The 20000-nt window shown below is 43.6% G+C and overlaps 1 protein-coding gene across 1 annotated transcript in view; it reads right to left on the bottom strand.

Annotated features, from left to right (window-relative positions):
- Positions 1–20000, bottom strand: part of LOC106574701 (formin-like protein 2) — a 110590-nt gene that overhangs the window by 83129 nt on the left and 7461 nt on the right. The window contains exons 14-20 of the mRNA XM_045699275.1: positions 19111–19426; positions 18783–18959; positions 14417–14541; positions 13174–13376; positions 12098–12332; positions 11816–11884; positions 10452–10532 (exon numbers count right to left, since the gene is read on the bottom strand). Of these exons, the coding sequence (XP_045555231.1) occupies positions 10452–10532; positions 11816–11884; positions 12098–12332; positions 13174–13376; positions 14417–14541; positions 18783–18959; positions 19111–19426 (1206 nt within the window). The remainder of the gene's footprint in view (positions 1–10451; positions 10533–11815; positions 11885–12097; positions 12333–13173; positions 13377–14416; positions 14542–18782; positions 18960–19110; positions 19427–20000) is intronic.

The following is a 20000-nucleotide window of genomic DNA, read 5'->3' on the forward strand; positions in this document are numbered from 1 at the left end:
AGTGTGTTGGGTAGTGTGTACTAGGTATTAGAAAGAGTGTGTTGTGTAGTGTGTATTAGAAAGAGTGTGTTGTGTAGTGTGTACTAGGTATTAGAAAGAGTGTGTTGAGTAGTGTGTACTAGGTATTAGAAAGAGTGTGTTGGGTAGTGTGTACTAGGTATTAGAAAGAGTGTGTTGGGTAGTGTGTATTAGAAAGAGTGTGTTGGGTAGTGTGTACTAGGTATTAGAAAGAGTGTGTTGGGTAGTGTGTACTAAGTATTAGAAAGGGTGTGTTGTGTAGTGTGTATTAGAAAGAGTGTGTTGGGTAGTGTGTATTAGAAAGAGTGTGTTGGGTAGTGTGTATTAGAAAGAGTGTGTTGTGTAGTGTGTACTAGGTATTAGAAAGAGTGTGTTGTGTAGTGTGTATTAGAAAGAGTGTGTTGGGTAGTGTGTACTAGGTATAAGAAAGAGTGTGTTGTGTAGTGTGTATTAGAAAGAGTGTGTTGTGTAGTGTGTATTAGAAAGAGTGTGTTGTGTAGTGTGTACTAGGTATTAGAAAGAGTGTGTTGGGTAGTGTGTATTAGAAAGAGTGTGTTGGGTAGTGTGTACTAGGTATTAGAAAGAGTGTGTTGTGTAGTGTGTACTAGGTATTATAAAGAGTGTGTTGTGTAGTGTGTATTATAAAGAGTGTGTTGAGTAGTGTGTACTAGGTATTAGAAAGAGTGTGTTGGGTAGTGTGTACTAGGTATTAGAAAGAGTGTGTTGGGTAGTGTGTACTAGGTATTAGAAAGAGTGTGTTGTGTAGTGTGTATTATAAAGAGTGTGTTGAGTAGTGTGTATTAGAAAGAGTGTGTTGTGTAGTGTGTATAAGAAAGAGTGTGTTGGGTAGTGTGTATTAGAAAGAGTGTGTTGGGTAGTGTGTACTAGGTATTAGAAAGAGTGTGTTGAGTAGTGTGTATTATAAAGAGTGTGTTGTGTAGTGTGTATTAGAAAGAGTGTGTTGGGTAGTGTGTACTAGGTATTAGAAAGAGTGTGTTGGGTAGTGTGTACTAGGTATTAGAAAGAGTGTGTTGTGTAGTGTGTATTAGAAAGAGTGTGTTGGGTAGTGTGTACTAGGTATTAGAAAGAGTGTGTTGGGTAGTGTGTACTAGGTATTAGAAAGAGTGTGTTGGGTAGTGTGTACTAGGTATTAGAAAGAGTGTGTTGGGTAGTGTGTACTAGGTATTAGAAAGAGTGTGTTGTGTAGTGTGTATTATAAAGAGTGTGTTGAGTAGTGTGTATTAGAAAGAGTGTGTTGTGTAGTGTGTATTAGAAAGAGTGTGTTGGGTAGTGTGTATTAGAAAGAGTGTGTTGGGTAGTGTGTACTAGGTATTAGAAAGAGTGTGTTGAGTAGTGTGTATTATAAAGAGTGTGTTGGGTAGTGTGTATTAGAAAGAGTGTGTTGGGTAGTGTGTACTAGGTATTAGAAAGAGTGTGTTGTGTAGTGTGTACTAGGTATTATAAAGAGTGTGTTGTGTAGTGTGTATTATAAAGAGTGTGTTGAGTAGTGTGTACTAGGTAGTAGAAAGAGTGTGTTGGGTAGTGTGTACTAGGTATTAGAAAGAGTGTGTTGGGTAGTGTGTACTAGGTATTAGAAAGAGTGTGTTGTGTAGTGTGTATTATAAAGAGTGTGTTGAGTAGTGTGTATTAGAAAGAGTGTGTTGTGTAGTGTGTATTAGAAAGAGTGTGTTGGGTAGTGTGTATTAGAAAGAGTGTGTTGCGTAGTGTGTACTAGGTATTAGAAAGAGTGTGTTGAGTAGTGTGTATTATAAAGAGTGTGTTGTGTAGTGTGTAAATTAGAAAGAGTGTGTTGGGTAGTGTGTACTAGGTATTAGAAAGAGTGTGTTGGGTAGTGTGTACTAGGTATTAGAAAGAGTGTGTTGTGTAGTGTGTATTAGAAAGAGTGTGTTGGGTAGTGTGTACTAGGTATTAGAAAGAGTGTGTTGGGTAGTGTGTACTAGGTATTAGAAAGAGTGTGTTGGGTAGTGTGTACTAGGTATTAGAAAGAGTGTGTTGGGTAGTGTGTACTAGGTATTAGAAAGAGTGTGTTGTGTAGTGTGTATTATAAAGAGTGTGTTGAGTAGTGTGTATTAGAAAGAGTGTGTTGTGTAGTGTGTATTAGAAAGAGTGTGTTGGGTAGTGTGTATTAGAAAGAGTGTGTTGGGTAGTGTGTACTAGGTATTAGAAAGAGTGTGTTGAGTAGTGTGTATTATAAAGAGTGTGTTGGGTAGTGTGTATTATAAAGAGTGTGTTGTGTAGTGTGTACTAGGTATTAGAAAGAGTGTGTTGGGTAGTGTGTAGTGTGTATTAGAAAGAGTGTGTTGTGTAGTGTGTATTAGAAAGAGTGTGTTGGGTAGTGTGTATTATAAAGAGTGTGTTGAGTAGTGTGTACTAGGTATTAGAAAGAGTGTGTTGGGTAGTGTGTATTAGGTATAAGAAAGAGTGTGTTGGGTAGTGTGTACTAGGTATTAGAAAGAGTGTGTTGTGTAGTGTGTATTAGAAAGAGTGTGTTGTGTAGTGTGTACTAGGTATTAGAAAGAGTGTGTTGTGTAGTGTGTATTAGAAAGAGTGTGTTGGGTAGTGTGTACTAGGTCTTAGAAAGAGTGTGTTGGGTAGTGTGTATTAGAAAGAGTGTGTTGTGTAGTGTGTATTAGAAAGAGTGTGTTGTGTAGTGTGTACTAGGTATTAGAAAGAGTGTGTTGGGTAGTGTGTACTAGGTATTAGAAAGAGTGTGTTGGGTAGTGTGTACTAGGTATTAGAAAGAGTGTGTTGTGTAGTGTGTATTAGAAAGAGTGTGTTGTGTAGTGTGTACTAGGTATTAGAAAGAGTGTGTTGAGTAGTGTGTACTAGGTATTAGAAAGAGTGTGTTGGGTAGTGTGTACTAGGTATTAGAAAGAGTGTGTTGGGTAGTGTGTATTAGAAAGAGTGTGTTGGGTAGTGTGTACTAGGTATTAGAAAGAGTGTGTTGGGTAGTGTGTACTAAGTATTAGAAAGAGTGTGTTGTGTAGTGTGTATTAGAAAGAGTGTGTTGGGTAGTGTGTATTAGAAAGAGTGTGTTGGGTAGTGTGTATTAGAAAGAGTGTGTTGTGTAGTGTGTACTAGGTATTAGAAAGAGTGTGTTGTGTAGTGTGTATTAGAAAGAGTGTGTTGGGTAGTGTGTACTAGGTATAAGAAAGAGTGTGTTGTGTAGTGTGTATTAGAAAGAGTGTGTTGTGTAGTGTGTATTAGAAAGAGTGTGTTGTGTAGTGTGTACTAGGTATTAGAAAGAGTGTGTTGGGTAGTGTGTATTAGAAAGAGTGTGTTGGGTAGTGTGTACTAGGTATTAGAAAGAGTGTGTTGTGTAGTGTGTACTAGGTATTATAAAGAGTGTGTTGTGTAGTGTGTATTATAAAGAGTGTGTTGAGTAGTGTGTACTAGGTATTAGAAAGAGTGTGTTGGGTAGTGTGTACTAGGTATTAGAAAGAGTGTGTTGGGTAGTGTGTACTAGGTATTAGAAAGAGTGTGTTGTGTAGTGTGTATTATAAAGAGTGTGTTGAGTAGTGTGTATTAGAAAGAGTGTGTTGTGTAGTGTGTATAAGAAAGAGTGTGTTGGGTAGTGTGTATTAGAAAGAGTGTGTTGGGTAGTGTGTACTAGGTATTAGAAAGAGTGTGTTGAGTAGTGTGTATTATAAAGAGTGTGTTGTGTAGTGTGTATTAGAAAGAGTGTGTTGGGTAGTGTGTACTAGGTATTAGAAAGAGTGTGTTGGGTAGTGTGTACTAGGTATTAGAAAGAGTGTGTTGTGTAGTGTGTATTAGAAAGAGTGTGTTGGGTAGTGTGTACTAGGTATTAGAAAGAGTGTGTTGGGTAGTGTGTACTAGGTATTAGAAAGAGTGTGTTGGGTAGTGTGTACTAGGTATTAGAAAGAGTGTGTTGGGTAGTGTGTACTAGGTATTAGAAAGAGTGTGTTGTGTAGTGTGTATTATAAAGAGTGTGTTGAGTAGTGTGTATTAGAAAGAGTGTGTTGTGTAGTGTGTATTAGAAAGAGTGTGTTGGGTAGTGTGTATTAGAAAGAGTGTGTTGGGTAGTGTGTACTAGGTATTAGAAAGAGTGTGTTGAGTAGTGTGTATTATAAAGAGTGTGTTGGGTAGTGTGTACTAGGTATTAGAAAGAGTGTGTTGTGTAGTGTGTACTAGGTATTAGAAAGAGTGTGTTGGGTAGTGTGTAGTGTGTATTAGAAAGAGTGTGTTGTGTAGTGTGTATTAGAAAGAGTGTGTTGGGTAGTGTGTATTATAAAGAGTGTGTTGAGTAGTGTGTACTAGGTATTAGAAAGAGTGTGTTGGGTAGTGTGTATTAGGTATAAGAAAGAGTGTGTTGGGTAGTGTGTACTAGGTATTAGAAAGAGTGTGTTGTGTAGTGTGTATTAGAAAGAGTGTGTTGGGTAGTGTGTACTAGGTCTTAGAAAGAGTGTGTTGGGTAGTGTGTATTAGAAAGAGTGTGTTGTGTAGTGTGTACTAGGTATTAGAAAGAGTGTGTTGTGTAGTGTGTACTAGGTATTAGAAAGAGTGTGTTGGGTAGTGTGTACTAGGTATTAGAAAGAGTGTGTTGTGTATTAGAAAGAGTGTGTTGAGTAGTGCGTACTAGGTATTAGAAAGAGTGTGTTGTGTAGTGTGTATTAGAAAGAGTGTGTTGTGTAGTGTGTAGTAGGTATTAGAAAGAGTGTGTTGAGTAGTGTGTACTAGGTATTAGAAAGAGTGTGTTGGGTAGTGTGTACTAGGTATTAGAAAGAGTGTGTTGGGTAGTGTGTATTAGAAAGAGTGTGTTGGGTAGTGTGTACTAGGTATTAGAAAGAGTGTGTTGGGTAGTGTGTACTAGGTATTAGAAAGAGTGTGTTGTGTAGTGTGTATTAGAAAGAGTGTGTTGGGTAGTGTGTATTAGAAAGAGTGTGTTGGGTAGTGTGTATTAGAAAGAGTGTGTTGTGTAGTGTGTACTAGGTATTAGAAAGAGTGTGTTGTGTAGTGTGTATTAGAAAGAGTGTGTTGGGTAGTGTGTACTAGGTATAAGAAAGAGTGTGTTGTGTAGTGTGTATTAGAAAGAGTGTGTTGGGTAGTGTGTACTAGGTATTAGAAAGAGTGTGATGGGTAGTGTGTATTAGAAAGAGTGTGTTGGGTAGTGTGTATTAGAAAGAGTGTGTTGGGTAGTGTGTACTAGGTATTAGAAAGAGTGTGTTGTGTAGTGTGTATTAGAAAGAGTGTGTTGTGTAGTGTGTATTAGAAAGAGTGTGTTGGGTAGTGTGCACTAGGTATTAGAAAGAGTGTGTTGGGTAGTGTGTATTAGAAAGAGTGTGTTGGGTAGTGTGTATTAGAAAGAGTGTGTTGTGTAGTGTGTATTAGAAAGAGTGTGTTGTGTAGTGTGTATTAGAAAGAGTGTGTTGTGTAGTGTGTATTAGAAAGAGTGTGTTGGGTAGTGTGTACTAGGAATTAGAAAGAGTGTGTTGGGTAGTGTGTATTAGAAAGAGTGTGTTGGAAAGTGTGTACTAGGTATTAGAAAGAGTGTGTTGGGTAGTGTGTACTAGGTATTAGAAAGAGTGTGTTGTGTAGTGTGTATTAGAAAGAGTGTGTTGGGTAGTGTGTATTAGAAAGAGTGTGTTGGGTAGTGTGTATTAGAAAGAGTGTGTTGTGTAGTGTGTACTAGGTATTAGAAAGAGTGTGTTGTGTAGTGTGTATTAGAAAGAGTGTGTTGGGTAGTGTGTACTAGGTATAAGAAAGAGTGTGTTGGGTAGTGTGTTCTAGGCATTAGAAAGAGTGTGTTGTGTAGTGTGTATTAGAAAGAGTGTGTTGGGTAGTGTGTACTAGGTATTAGAAAGAGTGTGTTGGGTAGTGTGTATTAGAAAGAGTGTGTTGGGTAGTGTGTATTAGAAAGAGTGTGTTGGGTAGTGTGTATTAGAAAGAGTGTGTTGGGTAGTGTGTACTAGGTATTAGAAAGAGTGTGTTGTGTAGTGTGTATTAGAAAGAGTGTGTTGGGTAGTGTGTATTAGAAAGAGTGTGTTGTGTAGTGTGTATTAGAAAGAGTGTGTTGGGTAGTGTGTATTAGGTATAAGAAAGACTGTGTTGGGTAGTGTGTACTAGGTATTAGAAAGAGTGTGTTGGGTAGTGTGTATTAGAAAGAGTGTGTTGGGTAGTGTGTATTAGAAAGAGTGTGTTGTGTAGTGTGTATTAGAAAGAGTGTGTCGGGTAGTGTGTATTAGAAAGAGTGTGTTGTGTAGTGTGTATTAGAAAGAGTGTGTTGGGTAGTGTGTACTAGGCATTAGAAAGAGTGTGTTGTGTAGTGTGTATTAGAAAGAGTGTGTTGTGTAGTGTGTATTAGAAAGAGTGTGTTGTGTAGTGTGTATTAGAAAGAGTGTGTTGGGTAGTGTGTACTAGGTATTAGAAAGAGTGTGTTGTGTAGTGTGTATTAGAAAGAGTGTGTTGTGTAGTGTGTATTAGAAAGAGTGTGTTGGGTAGTGTGTATTAGAAAGAGTGTGTTGGGTAGTGTGTATTAGAAAGAGTGTGTTGGGTAGTGTGTATTAGAAAGAGTGTGCTGGGTAGTGTGTATTAGGTATTAGAAAGAGTGTGTTGGGTAGTGTGTATTAGAAAGAGTGTGTTGGGTAGTGTGTACTAGGTATTAGAAAGAGTGTGTTGGGTAGTGTGTACTAGGCATTAGAAAGAGTGTGTTGTGTAGTGTGTATTAGAAAGAGTGTGTTGTGTAGTGTGTATTAGAAAGAGTGTGTTGGGTAGTGTGTACTAGGAATTAGAAAGAGTGTGTTGGGTAGTGTGTATTAGAAAGAGTGTGTTGGAAAGTGTGTACTAGGTATTAGAAAGAGTGTGTTGGGTAGTGTGTACTAGGTATTAGAAAGAGTGTGTTGTGTAGTGTGTATTAGAAAGAGTGTGTTGGGTAGTGTGTATTAGAAAGAGTGTGTTGGGTAGTGTGTATTAGAAAGAGTGTGTTGTGTAGTGTGTACTAGGTATTAGAAAGAGTGTGTTGTGTAGTGTGTATTAGAAAGAGTGTGTTGGGTAGTGTGTACTAGGTATTAGAAAGAGTGTGTTGGGTAGTGTGTACTAGGTATAAGAAAGAGTGTGTTGGGTAGTGTGTTCTAGGCATTAGAAAGAGTGTGTTGTGTAGTGTGTATTAGAAAGAGTGTGTTGGGTAGTGTGTACTAGGTATTAGAAAGAGTGTGTTGGGTAGTGTGTATTAGAAAGAGTGTGTTGGGTAGTGTGTATTAGAAAGAGTGTGTTGGGTAGTGTGTATTAGAAAGAGTGTGTTGGGTAGTGTGTACTAGGTATTAGAAAGAGTGTGTTGTGTAGTGTGTATTAGAAAGAGTGTGTTGGGTAGTGTGTATTAGAAAGAGTGTGTTGTGTAGTGTGTATTAGAAAGAGTGTGTTGGGTAGTGTGTATTAGGTATAAGAAAGACTGTGTTGGGTAGTGTGTACTAGGTATTAGAAAGAGTGTGTTGGGTAGTGTGTATTAGAAAGAGTGTGTTGGGTAGTGTGTATTAGAAAGAGTGTGTTGTGTAGTGTGTATTAGAAAGAGTGTGTCGGGTAGTGTGTATTAGAAAGAGTGTGTTGTGTAGTGTGTATTAGAAAGAGTGTGTTGGGTAGTGTGTACTAGGCATTAGAAAGAGTGTGTTGTGTAGTGTGTATTAGAAAGAGTGTGTTGTGTAGTGTGTATTAGAAAGAGTGTGTTGTGTAGTGTGTATTAGAAAGAGTGTGTTGGGTAGTGTGTACTAGGTATTAGAAAGAGTGTGTTGTGTAGTGTGTATTAGAAAGAGTGTGTTGTGTAGTGTGTATTAGAAAGAGTGTGTTGGGTAGTGTGTATTAGAAAGAGTGTGTTGGGTAGTGTGTATTAGAAAGAGTGTGTTGGGTAGTGTGTATTAGAAAGAGTGTGCTGGGTAGTGTGTATTAGGTATTAGAAAGAGTGTGTTGGGTAGTGTGTATTAGAAAGAGTGTGTTGGGTAGTGTGTACTAGGTATTAGAAAGAGTGTGTTGGGTAGTGTGTACTAGGCATTAGAAAGAGTGTGTTGTGTAGTGTGTATTAGAAAGAGTGTGTTGTGTAGTGTGTATTAGAAAGAGTGTGTTGGGTAGTGTGTACTAGGAATTAGAAAGAGTGTGTTGGGTAGTGTGTATTAGAAAGAGTGTGTTGGGTAGTGTGTACTAGGTATTAGAAAGAGTGTGTTGTGTAGTGTGTATTAGAAAGAGTGTGTTGGGTAGTGTGTATTAGAAAGAGTGTGTTGGGTAGTGTGTATTAGAAAGAGTGTGTTGTGTAGTGTGTACTAGGTATTAGAAAGAGTGTGTTGTGTAGTGTGTATTAGAAAGAGTGTGTTGGGTAGTGTGTACTAGGTATAAGAAAGAGTGTGTTGGGTAGTGTGTTCTAGGCATTAGAAAGAGTGTGTTGTGTAGTGTGTATTAGAAAGAGTGTGTTGGGTAGTGTGTACTAGGTATTAGAAAGAGTGTGTTGGGTAGTGTGTATTAGAAAGAGTGTGTTGGGTAGTGTGTATTAGAAAGAGTGTGTTGGGTAGTGTGTATTAGAAAGAGTGTGTTGGGTAGTGTGTACTAGGTATTAGAAAGAGTGTGTTGTGTAGTGTGTATTAGAAAGAGTGTGTTGGGTAGTGTGTATTAGAAAGAGTGTGTTGTGTAGTGTGTATTAGAAAGAGTGTGTTGGGTAGTGTGTATTAGGTATAAGAAAGACTGTGTTGGGTAGTGTGTACTAGGTATTAGAAAGAGTGTGTTGGGTAGTGTGTATTAGAAAGAGTGTGTTGGGTAGTGTGTATTAGAAAGAGTGTGTTGTGTAGTGTGTATTAGAAAGAGTGTGTTGGGTAGTGTGTATTAGAAAGAGTGTGTTGTGTAGTGTGTATTAGAAAGAGTGTGTTGGGTAGTGTGTACTAGGCATTAGAAAGAGTGTGTTGTGTAGTGTGTATTAGAAAGAGTGTGTTGTGTAGTGTGTATTAGAAAGAGTGTGTTGGGTAGTGTGTACTAGGTATTAGAAAGAGTGTGTTGTGTAGTGTGTATTAGAAAGAGTGTGTTGTGTAGTGTGTATTAGAAAGAGTGTGTTGGGTAGTGTGTATTAGAAAGAGTGTGTTGGGTAGTGTGTATTAGAAAGAGTGTGTTGGGTAGTGTGTATTAGAAAGAGTGTGCTGGGTAGTGTGTATTAGGTATTAGAAAGAGTGTGTTGGGTAGTGTGTATTAGAAAGAGTGTGTTGGGTAGTGTGTACTAGGTATTAGAAAGAGTGTGTTGGGTAGTGTGTACTAGGCATTAGAAAGAGTGTGTTGTGTAGTGTGTATTAGAAAGAGTGTGTTGTGTAGTGTGTATTAGAAAGAGTGTGTTGGGTAGTGTGTATTAGAAAGAGTGTGTTGGGTAGTGTGTACTAGGTATTAGAAAGTGTGTGTTGGGTAGTGTGTATTAGAAAGAGTGTGTTGTGTAGTGTGTATTAGAAAGAGTGTGTTGTGTAGTGTGTATTAGAAAGAGTGTGTTGGGTAGTGTGTACTAGGTATTAGAAAGAGTGTGTTGGGTAGTGTGTACTAGGTATTAGAAAGAGTGTGTTGTGTAGTGTGTATTAGAAAGAGTGTGTTGTGTAGTGTGTATTAGAAAGAGTGTGTTGGGTAGTGTGTACTAGGCATTAGAAAGAGTGTGTTGTGTAGTGTGTATTAGAAAGAGTGTGTTGTGTAGTGTGTATTAGAAAGAGTGTGTTGTGTAGTGTGTATTAGAAAGAGTGTGTTGGGTAGTGTGTATTAGAAAGAGTGTGTTGGGTAGTGTGTACTAGGTATTAGAAAGAGTGTGTTGTGTAGTGTGTACTAGGCATTAGAAAGAGTGTGTTGTGTAGTGTGTATTAGAAAGAGTGTGTTGTGTAGTGTGTATTAGAAAGAGTGTGTTGGGTAATGAGTACTAGGTATTAGAAAGAGTGTGTTGGGTAGTGTGTACTAGGCATTAGAAAGAGTGTGTTGTGTAGTGTGTATTAGAAAGAGTGTGTTGTGTAGTGTGTATTAGAAAGAGTGTGTTGTGTAGTGTGTATTAGAAAGAGTGTGTTGGGTAGTGTGTACTAGGTATTAGAAAGAGTGTGTTGGGTAGTGTGTACTAGGCATTAGAAAGAGTGTGTTGTGTAGTGTGTATTAGGTATTAGAAAGAGTGTGTTGTGTAGTGTGTATTAGAAAGAGTGTGTTGTGTAGTGTGTATTAGAAAGAGTGTGTTGGGTAGTGTGTACTAGGTATTAGAAAGAGTGTGTTGGGTAGTGTGTACTAGGTATTAGAAAGAGTGTGTTGTGTAGTGTGTATTAGAAAGAGTGTGTTGAGTAGTGTGTATTATAAAGAGTGTGTTGTGTATTAGAAAGAGTGTGTTGTGTAGTGTGTACTAGGTATTAGAAAGAGTGTGTTGGGTAGTGTGTACTAGGTATTAGAAAGAGTGTGTTGGGTAGTGTGTGTTTTACCAGGTCTAAACTCTGCAGCTTGAATCCGTACACCGCTCCTCTCTTACTGCTGTTCATATAGTTCCCAAGAGCCAGGATAATCTGAGAAACACACATACAGTTACAACACTGAGACAGAGCCAGGATAATCTGAGAAACACACACACAGTTAAAACACAGAGACAGAGCCAGGATAATCTGAGAAACACACACATACAGTTACAACACTGAGACAGAGCCAGGATAATCTGAGAAACACACACATACAGTTAAAACACTGATACAGAGCCAGGATAATCTGAGAAACACACACATACAGTTAAAACACTGAGACAGAGCCAGGATAATCTGAGAAACACACACACACAGTTACAACACTGAGACAGAGCCAGGATAATCTGAGAAACACACACACACAGTTAAAACACTGAGACAGAGCCAGGGTAATCTGAGAAACACACACATACAGTTAAAACACTGATACAGAGCCAGGATAATCTGAGAAACACACACATACAGTTAAAACACTGAGACAGAGCCAGGATAATCTGAGAAACACACACACACAGTTACAACACTGAGACAGAGCCAGGATAATCTGAGAAACACACACACACAGTTAAAACACTGAGACAGAGCCAGGATAATCTGAGAAACACACACATACAGTTAAAACACAGACAGAGCCAGGATAATCTGAGAAACACACACATACAGTTACAACACTGAGACAGAGCCAGGATAATCTGAGAAACACACACATTCAGTTACAACACTGAGACAGAGCCAGGATAATCTGAGAAACACACACACACAGTTACAACACTGAGACAGAGCCAGGGTAATCTGAGAAACACACACATACAGTTACAACACTGAGACAGAGCCAGGATAATCTGAGAAACACACACATACAGTTACAACACTGAGACAGAGCCAGGATAATCTGAGAAACACACACATACAGTTAAAACACTGAGACAGAGACAGAGAAAGAGATGGAGAGAGAGACAGAGAGAGAGAGAGAGAGACAGAGAGAGACAAAGAGACAGACAGAGAAACAGAGCGAGACAGAGAGAGCGAGACAGAGACAGAGACAGAGAGAGAGAGTGAGAGAGACCAAAAAGAGAGAGAGAGAGACAGAGCGAGAGACAGAGCGAGAGAGAAAGACAAAGAGACCAAAAAGAGAGAGACAGAGAGAGAGACAGAGCGAGAGAGAGACCAAAAAGAGAGAGAGACAGAGAGAGACCAAAAAGAGAGAGAGACAGAGAGAGAGAGACCAAAAAGAGAGAGAGACAGAGAGAGAGACAGATCGCGAGAGAGAGAGACAGAGAGAGACAGAGAGAGAGAAACCAAAAAGAGAGAGAGAGATAACACACACTCACCTCTAGAATCTTTTTGAGTTTCTGGGAGGACTTGATGGACACAGAAGCAGCGATGATTGCGTGGAGTTGCTTTGGACAGAAACCAAACCAGCAGTCCCGTTATTATAGAATGTTATTATGTTATGTGTATTATGAGTGGACCTGTAACAGTATGTGTGTTCAGACAGAGTATATTACTGTGTGTGTGTGTGTGTGTGTGTGTGTGTGTGTGTGTGTGTGTGTGTGTGTGTGTGTGTGTGTGTGTGTGTGTGTGTGTGTGTGTGTGTGTGTGTGTCTGTCTACCGGTGTGAGCATCTGTATGTTGTCCTGGAAGTTGCCCATGAAGGTGATGATGGACATGCGTTGGGCCAGTCTCTCTATGCGGCTGAACTGCAACATGAAGCGGTCCTCATCGCTCAGTGCGTCCACAGGCTTTCTGTCCCTCTCGTACTGCCGTAGCATCTTCACCTCGCCCTCAGTGGGGAGGAAACGCATCAGGCACTCCACAAAGTCCACACGCACAGTACGCATGTCAAACCTATAAAGAACACACACAGTTTATATACCAGTACACACATTATACACTTCATGTACATCTAGCACTTACTCCATGCAGAGAGAGAGACAGAGAGGGGGGAGAGAGAGACAGAGAGGGGGGAGAGAGAGAGAGAGGGGGAGAGAGAGAGAGAGGGAGAGAGAGAGAGAGAGAGAGAGAGAGAGAGGGGGAGAGAGAGAGAGAGGGGGAGAGAGAGAGGGGCGGGGAGAGAGAGAGAGGGGGGAGGGAGGGAGAGAGAAAGAGGGGGGAGAGAGGGGGGAGAGAGGGGAGAGAGAGAGAGAGAGAGAGAGGGGGGAGAGAGAGAGAGGGGAGGGAGGGAGAGAGAAAGAGGGGGAGAGAGGGGGAGAGAGAGAGAGAGAGAGAGAGAGAGAGAGAGAGAGAGAGAGGGAGAGAGAGAGAGGGGAGGGAGGGAGGGAGGGAGGGAGAGAGGGGGAGAGAGAGAGGGGAGAGGGAGAGAGAGGGGGAGGGGGAGAGGGAGAGAGAGGGGGAGGGAGGGAGGAGGGAGTGAGAGGGGGGAGAGAGAGAGGGGGGTGAGAGAGAGGGAGAGAGAGAGAGAGAGAGAGAGAGGGGGGAGAGAAAGAGGGGGAGAGAGAGAGACAGAGAGGGGGAGAGAGAGACAGAGAGGGGGAGAGAGAGAGAGAGAGAGAGAGAGAGAGAGGGGGGGAGGGAGGGAGAGAGAAAGAGGGGGGAGAGAGAGGGGGGAGAAAGAGTAGGAGAGAGAGAGAGAAATGGAGAGAGAGGGAGAGAAAGAGGGGGAGACAGAGCTATAATATTAGTAATATATAGTCTAGTGGTTAAAGGTCAGAGGTTAGAGGTGACTTACGTCTGGATGGCCCTACAGATGAGTTCGGGCCCCTGGCCAGCCTTGCGGAGGGTGATGGCCAGGTTCTTGGCTCTGTTAGCCTCCAGCAGAGACACCCTGTTGGGGCCCTTCTGAGGGGCCTTATGCCTGCTCAGAGTCACATCCACCGCTGGCCCCTGGGCCTTGGTCTTAAACATCTCCTCAAACTCTTCCACATTCAGCTCCTGGAGAGGACAGAGAACACACACACATACACTATATATGCAAAAGTATGTGGACACACCTTCATATTAGTGTATTCGGCTATTACAGCTACACCCGTTGCTGACAGGTGTATAAAATCAAGCTCACAGCCATGCAATCTCCATGGGAAAAACATTGGCAGTAGAATGGCCTTATTGAAGAGCTCAGTGACTTTCACCATGGCACCGTCATAGGATGCTACCTCTCTAACAACTCAGTTTGTCAAATTTCTGCCCTGCTAGAGCTGCCCTGGTCAACTGTAAGTGCTGTTATTGTGAAGTGGAAACGTCTAGGAGCAACAATGGCTCAGCTGCGAAGTGGTAGGCCACACAAGCTCACAGAACGGGACCACCAAGTGGTGACAGATCAGTGGAAACACATTCTCTGAAGTGATGAATCACGCTTCACCATCTTGCAGTCTGGGTTTGGCAGATGCCAGGAGAACGCTACCTGCCCCAATGCATAGTGCCAACTGTAAAGTTTGGTGGAGGAGGAATAATGGTCTGGGGCTGTTTTCCACAGTTTGGGCTAGGCCCCTTAGTTCCAGTAAAGGGAAATCTTAACGTTCCAGCATACAATTACATTATAGACAATTCTGTGCTTCCAACTCTCTGGCAACAGTTTGGGGAAGGCCCTTTCCTGTTTCAGCATGATAATGCCCCCGTGCACAAATAGTGCCCGACCTCACTAATGCTCTTGTGGCTGAATGGAAACAAGACCCCGCAGCAATGTTCCAACACAGTGGAAAGCCTTCCCAGAAGAGTGGAGGCTGTTGAGCAGCAAAAGGGGAACCAACTCCATATTAATGGAATGAGATGTTCAAGAAGCAGGTGTCCACATACTTTTGGTCATGTAGTGTATGTTGCACACATTGTACTGAGGAAAATGTGTCTGTGTGTGTGTGTGTGTGTGTGTGTGTGTGTGTGTGTGTGTGTGTGTGTGTGTGTGTGTGTGTGTGTGTGTGTGTGTGTGTGTGTGTGTGTGTGTGTGTGTGTGTGTGTGTGTGTGTGTGTGTGTGTACCTGGAGGATCCTTTCATCGTCTATGTCGTTGAAGACAGTTCCGTTGATCTGACTTGGTTTCAGGGCCACCCAGTTAAACACTGGCATACGGAACTTAGTCTGGATAGGCTTCTTAATCTTCACAGCTAGAAAGAGACAGAGAAGGAGGAGGAGGAGGGAACGGAAGGAAGAGAGAGAGGAGGAGGGAACGGAAGGAAGAGAGAGAGAAGGAGGGAACAGAAGGAAGAGAGAGAGAAGGAGGAGCGAATGGAAGGAAGAGAGAGAGAGAAGGAGGAAGGAACGGAAGGAAGAGAGAGAGAGAAGGAGGGAACAGAAGGAAGAGAGAGAGGAGGAGGGAACGGAAGGAAGAGAGAGAGAGAAGGAGGAAGGAACGGAAGGAAGAGAGAGAGAGAAGGAGGAAGGAACGGAAGGAAGAGAGAGAGAGAAGGAGGAAGGAACGGAAGGAAGAGAGAGAGGAGGAGGGAACAGAAGGAAGAGAGAGAGAAGGAGGAGCGAATGGAAGGAAGAGAGAGAGAGAAGGAGGAAGGAACGGAAGGAAGAGAGAGAGAAGGAGGAAGGAATGGAAGGAAGAGAGAGAGAGAAGGAGGAAGGAACGGAAGGAAGAGAGAGAGAGAAGGAGGAAGGAACGGAAGGAAGAGAGAGAGAGAAAGAGGAAGGAATGGAAGGAAGAGAGAGAGAGAAGGAGGAAGGAATGGAAGGAAGAGAGAGAGAGAAGGAGGAAGGAACGGAAGGAAGAGAGAGAGAAGGAGGAAGGAATGGAAGGAAGAGAGAGAGAGAAGGAGGAAGGAACGGAAGGAAGAGAGAGAGAGAAGGAGGAAGGAATGGAAGGAAGAGAGAGAGAGAAGGAGGAAGGAACGGAAGGAAGAGAGAGAGAGAAGGAGGAAGGAATGGAAGGAAGAGAGAGAGAGAAGGAGGAAGGAACGGAAGGAAGAGAGAGAGGAGGAAGGAACAGAAGGAAGAGAGAGAGAAGGAGGAAGGAATGGAAGGAAGAGAGAGAGAGAAGGAGGAAGGAATGGAAGGAAGAGAGAGAGAGAAGGAGGAAGGAATGGAAGGAAGAGAGAGAGAGAAGGAGGAAGGAACGGAAGGAAGAGAGAGAGAGAAGGAGGAAGGAATGGAAGGAAGAGAGAGAGAGAAGGAGGAAGGAATGGAAGGAAGAGAGAGAGGAGGAAGGAATGGAAGGAAGAGAGAGAGAGAAGGAGGAAGGAATGGAAGGAAGAGAGAGAGAGAAGGAGGAAGGAACGGAAGGAAGAGAGAGAGAGAAGGAGGAAGGAATGGAAGGAAGAGAGAGAGAGAAGGAGGAAGGAATGGAAGGAAGAGAGAGAGAGAAGGAGGAAGGAATGGAAGGAAGAGAGAGAGAGAAGGAGGAAGGAATGGAAGGAAGAGAGAGAGGAGGAAGGAACAGAAGGAAGAGAGAGAGAGAAGGAGGAAGGAACGGGAGGAAGAGAGAGAGAGAAGGAGGAAGGAATGGAAGGAAGAGAGAGAGAAGGAGGAAGGAACGGAAGGAAGAGAGAGAGAAGGAGGAAGGAACGGGAGGAAGAGAGAGAGGAGGAGGAGGGAACGGAAGGAAGAGAGAGAGAGAAGGAGGAGAGAACGTAAGGAAGAGAGAGAGAGGAGGAGGAGGGAACGGAATGAAGAGAGAGGAGGAGAGAACATAAGGAAGAGAGAGAGAGAAGGAGGAGAGAACGTAAGGAAGAGAGAGAGAGGAGGAGGAGGGAACGGAATGAAGAGAGAGGAGGAGAGAACATAAGGAAGAGAGAGAGAAGGAGGAGAGACCGTAAGGAAGAGAGAGAGAGAAGGAGGAGGAGGGAACGGAATGAAGAGAGGAGGAGGAAACAGAAGGAAGAGAGAGAGAAGGAGGAGGAGGGAACAGAAGAAAGAGAGAGAGAGAAAGAGAAGTATCAGCAGCAGTAGAGTAAAATGTGAACACAACATGATCACATGACAAGACATCACCTCACCACATAATCACACAACATGATCACATGACCAGACATCACCTCACCACATAATCACACAACATGATCACATGACAAGACATCACCTCACCACATAATGACATGACAAGACATCACCTCACCACATAATCACACAACATGATCACATGACAAGACATCACCTCACCACATAATCACACAACATGACATGACAAGACATCACCTCACCACATAATCACACAACATGATCACATGACCAGACATCACCTCACCACATAATCACACAACATGATCACATGACAAGACATCACCTCACCACATAATCACATGACAAGACATCACCTCACCACATAATGACACGACACAGAATAACACAGGTATGAGACAGGTACTAAGGAGGTGTACTGTTATGAGAGATGTATGGAACAGAGACAGGTACTAAGGAGTGGTGTGAGACAGGTACTAAGGAGAGAAGTGAGACAGGTACTAAGGAGAGGTGTGAGACAGGTACTAAGGAGAGATGTGAGACAGGTACTGAGGAGAGATGTGAGACAGGTACTGAGGAGAGATGTGAGACAGGTACTAAGGAGAGGTGTGAGGCAGGTACTAAGGAGAGGTGTGAGACAGGTACTAAGGAGAGGTGTGAGACAGGTAGTAAGGAGATATGTGAGACAGGTACTGAGGAGAGAGGCATGAGACAGGTACTAAGGAAAGAGGCGTGAGACAGGTACTTAGGAGAGGCGTGCGACAGCTACTAAGGAGAGGTGTGAGACAGGTACTAAGGAGAAGTGTGAGACAGGTACTAAGGAGCGGTGAGAGATAGGTACTAAGGAGAGGTGTGAGACAGGTACTTAGGAGAGGCGTGCGACAGCTACTAAGGAGAGGTGTGAGACAGGTACTAAGGAGAGGTGTGAGACAAGTACTAGGGAGAGGTGTGAGACAGGTACTAAGGAGAGGTGTGAGACAGGTACTAAGGAGAGATGTGAGACAGGTATTGAGGAGAGAGGCGTGAGACAGGTACTAAGGAAAGAGGCGTGAGACAGGTACTAAGGAGAGATGTGAGACAGGTACTAAGGAGAGGTGTGAGACAGGTACTAAGGAGAGGTGTGAGACAGGTGCTAAGGAGAGGAGTGAGACAGGTACTAAGGAGAGATGTGAGACAGGTACTAAGGAGAGATGTGAGACAGGTACTAAGGAGAGATGTGAGACGGGTACTAAGGAGAGATGTGAGACAGGTACTAAGGAGAGATGTCAGACAGGTACTGAGGAGAGAGGCGTGAGACAGGTACTAAGGAAAGGTGTGAGACAGGTACTAAGGAAAGGTGTGAGACAGGTACTAAGGAAAGAGGCGTGAGACAGGTACTAAGGAGAGGTGTGAGACAGGTACTAAGGAAAGGTGTGAGACAGGTACTAAGGAAAGGTGTGAGACAGGTACTAAGGAAAGAGGCGTGAGACAGGTACTAAGGAGAGGTGTGAGACAGGTACTAAGGAGAGAAGTGAGACAGGTACTAAGGAGAGATGTCAGACAGGTACTGAGGAGAGAGGCGTGAGACAGGTACTAAGGAAAGGTGTGAGACAGGTACTAAGGAAAGGTGTGAGACAGGTACTAAGGAGAGATGTGAGACAGGTACTAAGGAGAGATGTATGAGACGGGTACTAAGGAGAGATGTGAGACAGGTACTAAGGAGAGGTGTGAGACAGGTACTGAGGAGAGAGGCGTGAGACAGGTACTAAGGAGAGATGTCAGACAGGTACTAAGGAGAGATGTGAGACAGGTACTAAGGAGAGATGTGAGACAGGTACTAAGGAGAGGTGTGAGACAGGTACTAAGGAGAGATGTCAGACAGGTACTGAGGAGAGATGTCAGACAGGTACTGAGGAGAGAGGTGTGAGACAGGTACTAAGGAGAGGTGTGAGACAGGTACTAAGGAGAGGTGTGAGACAGGTACTGAGGAGAGATGTCAGACAGGTACTAAGGAGAGGTGTGAGACAGGTACTGAGGAGAGAGGTGTGAGACAGGTACTAAGCGTGTGATCAGAAGGAACCTACAGAACAGCTTGAGTGACCCCTCTGAGAGCAGAACAGAGGAGAGAACCCGAGAGAATATTGAATTAGAACAAGAGAGAACGTTAGAATCAGAGTACCAGAGAGAGAGAGAGAACTCAGGCAGTATATAAAAGTGGTAGTTCAGAATACTCCAATCAGAATCAACTCCAGTGAGAAAGGGAGGCAGATCACTAGTGTTCACACCAGGAGATCCTTATACAACTATAGAAGTACACTTCTTAAATCTCTTTGATACATGCGGCACACAGCTCAAACACACGCGCACACACACACACACACACACACACACACACACACACACACACACACACACACACACACACACACACACACACACACACACACACACACACACACAGCCTTACCTGCCAGGCCGGAGTTAAAGATGACAGTGGGTGATCCACCACAGCCGGGGAGTGGAGGGGCGCATGGGGGAGGAGGGGGAGGCAGAGGACCGGAGGACTCCATGGAACATAAGGGGGGAGGAGGGGGAGGTGGGGGGGGAGGAGGAGGAGTAGCAGCAGGGTAGGGCCCGTTTGACACTACAGAGGAAGAAGAGAGAAGACAGAGAATTAACCAACCAGGAGAGAGAAGACAGAGAATTAACCAACCAGGGGAGAGAAGGCCGATTACAACTATTACATCAATTACATGAACAACGGAGCGATATGATAGGTCAGAACTAACACTCACTGTTCCCTGGCATTGGTGGAGGTGGAGGGGCTGGCATCATCCCTAGTCCTGCCCCTGACAAGCCATAGCCCACTGTCTCTGGACTGGGGGAGAGGGTCATGCCGAGGGTCAGAGAGGTGGAGGACAAGTCACCCACCCCTCCGTCCCCCTCGCCCCTCGCGGGGTGTAAGGTGCCCCCTCCCTGTACCACCAAGGTGCCCCCTCCACCCTCCTGAGCATGGCGCTCCAGTCGACTCTGCCTGCGGATGGTCTGGTCCTTCTCACGTACGATTCTCCGCAGGGTGTGCACCTGGTTGTTAGCACTAGCATACACATCCTGGAATAGGAGAGAGTTGGCCTAGCTTTAGCATGCATAGAGAGAAGGGGCAAGAGTTAGCCTAGCACCAAATGGCTGAGCGTTGCTAGCGATAGCCTAGCCTAGCACCAAATGGCTGAGCATTAGTAGCGATAGCCGAGCCTAGCACCAAATGCCTGAGTGTTGCTAATGATAGCCTAGCACCAAATGGCTGAGGGTTGCTTGCGATAGCCCAGCCTAGCACCAAATGGCTGAGTGTTGCTAGCGATAGCCCAGCCTGCCACCAAATGGCTGAGTGTTGCTAGCCATAGCCTAGCCTAGCACCAAATGGCTGAGTGTTGCTAGCCATAGCCTAGCCTAGCACTAAATGGCTGAGGGTTGCTTGCAATAGCCCAGCCTAGCACCAAATGGCTGAGTGTTGCTAGCCATAGCCTAGCCTAGCACCAAATGGCTGAGTGTTGCTAGCCATAGCCTAGCCTAGCACCAAATGGCTGAGTGTTGCTAGCCATAGCCTAGCCTAACACTAAACGGCTGAGTGTTGCTAGCGATAGCCTAGCCTAGTACCAAATGGCTGAGTGTTGCTAGCCATAGCCTA

Source organism: Salmo salar, chromosome ssa17, assembly GCF_905237065.1.
Source record: "Salmo salar chromosome ssa17, Ssal_v3.1, whole genome shotgun sequence".
NCBI classification, from domain to species: Eukaryota; Metazoa; Chordata; class Actinopteri; order Salmoniformes; family Salmonidae; genus Salmo; species Salmo salar.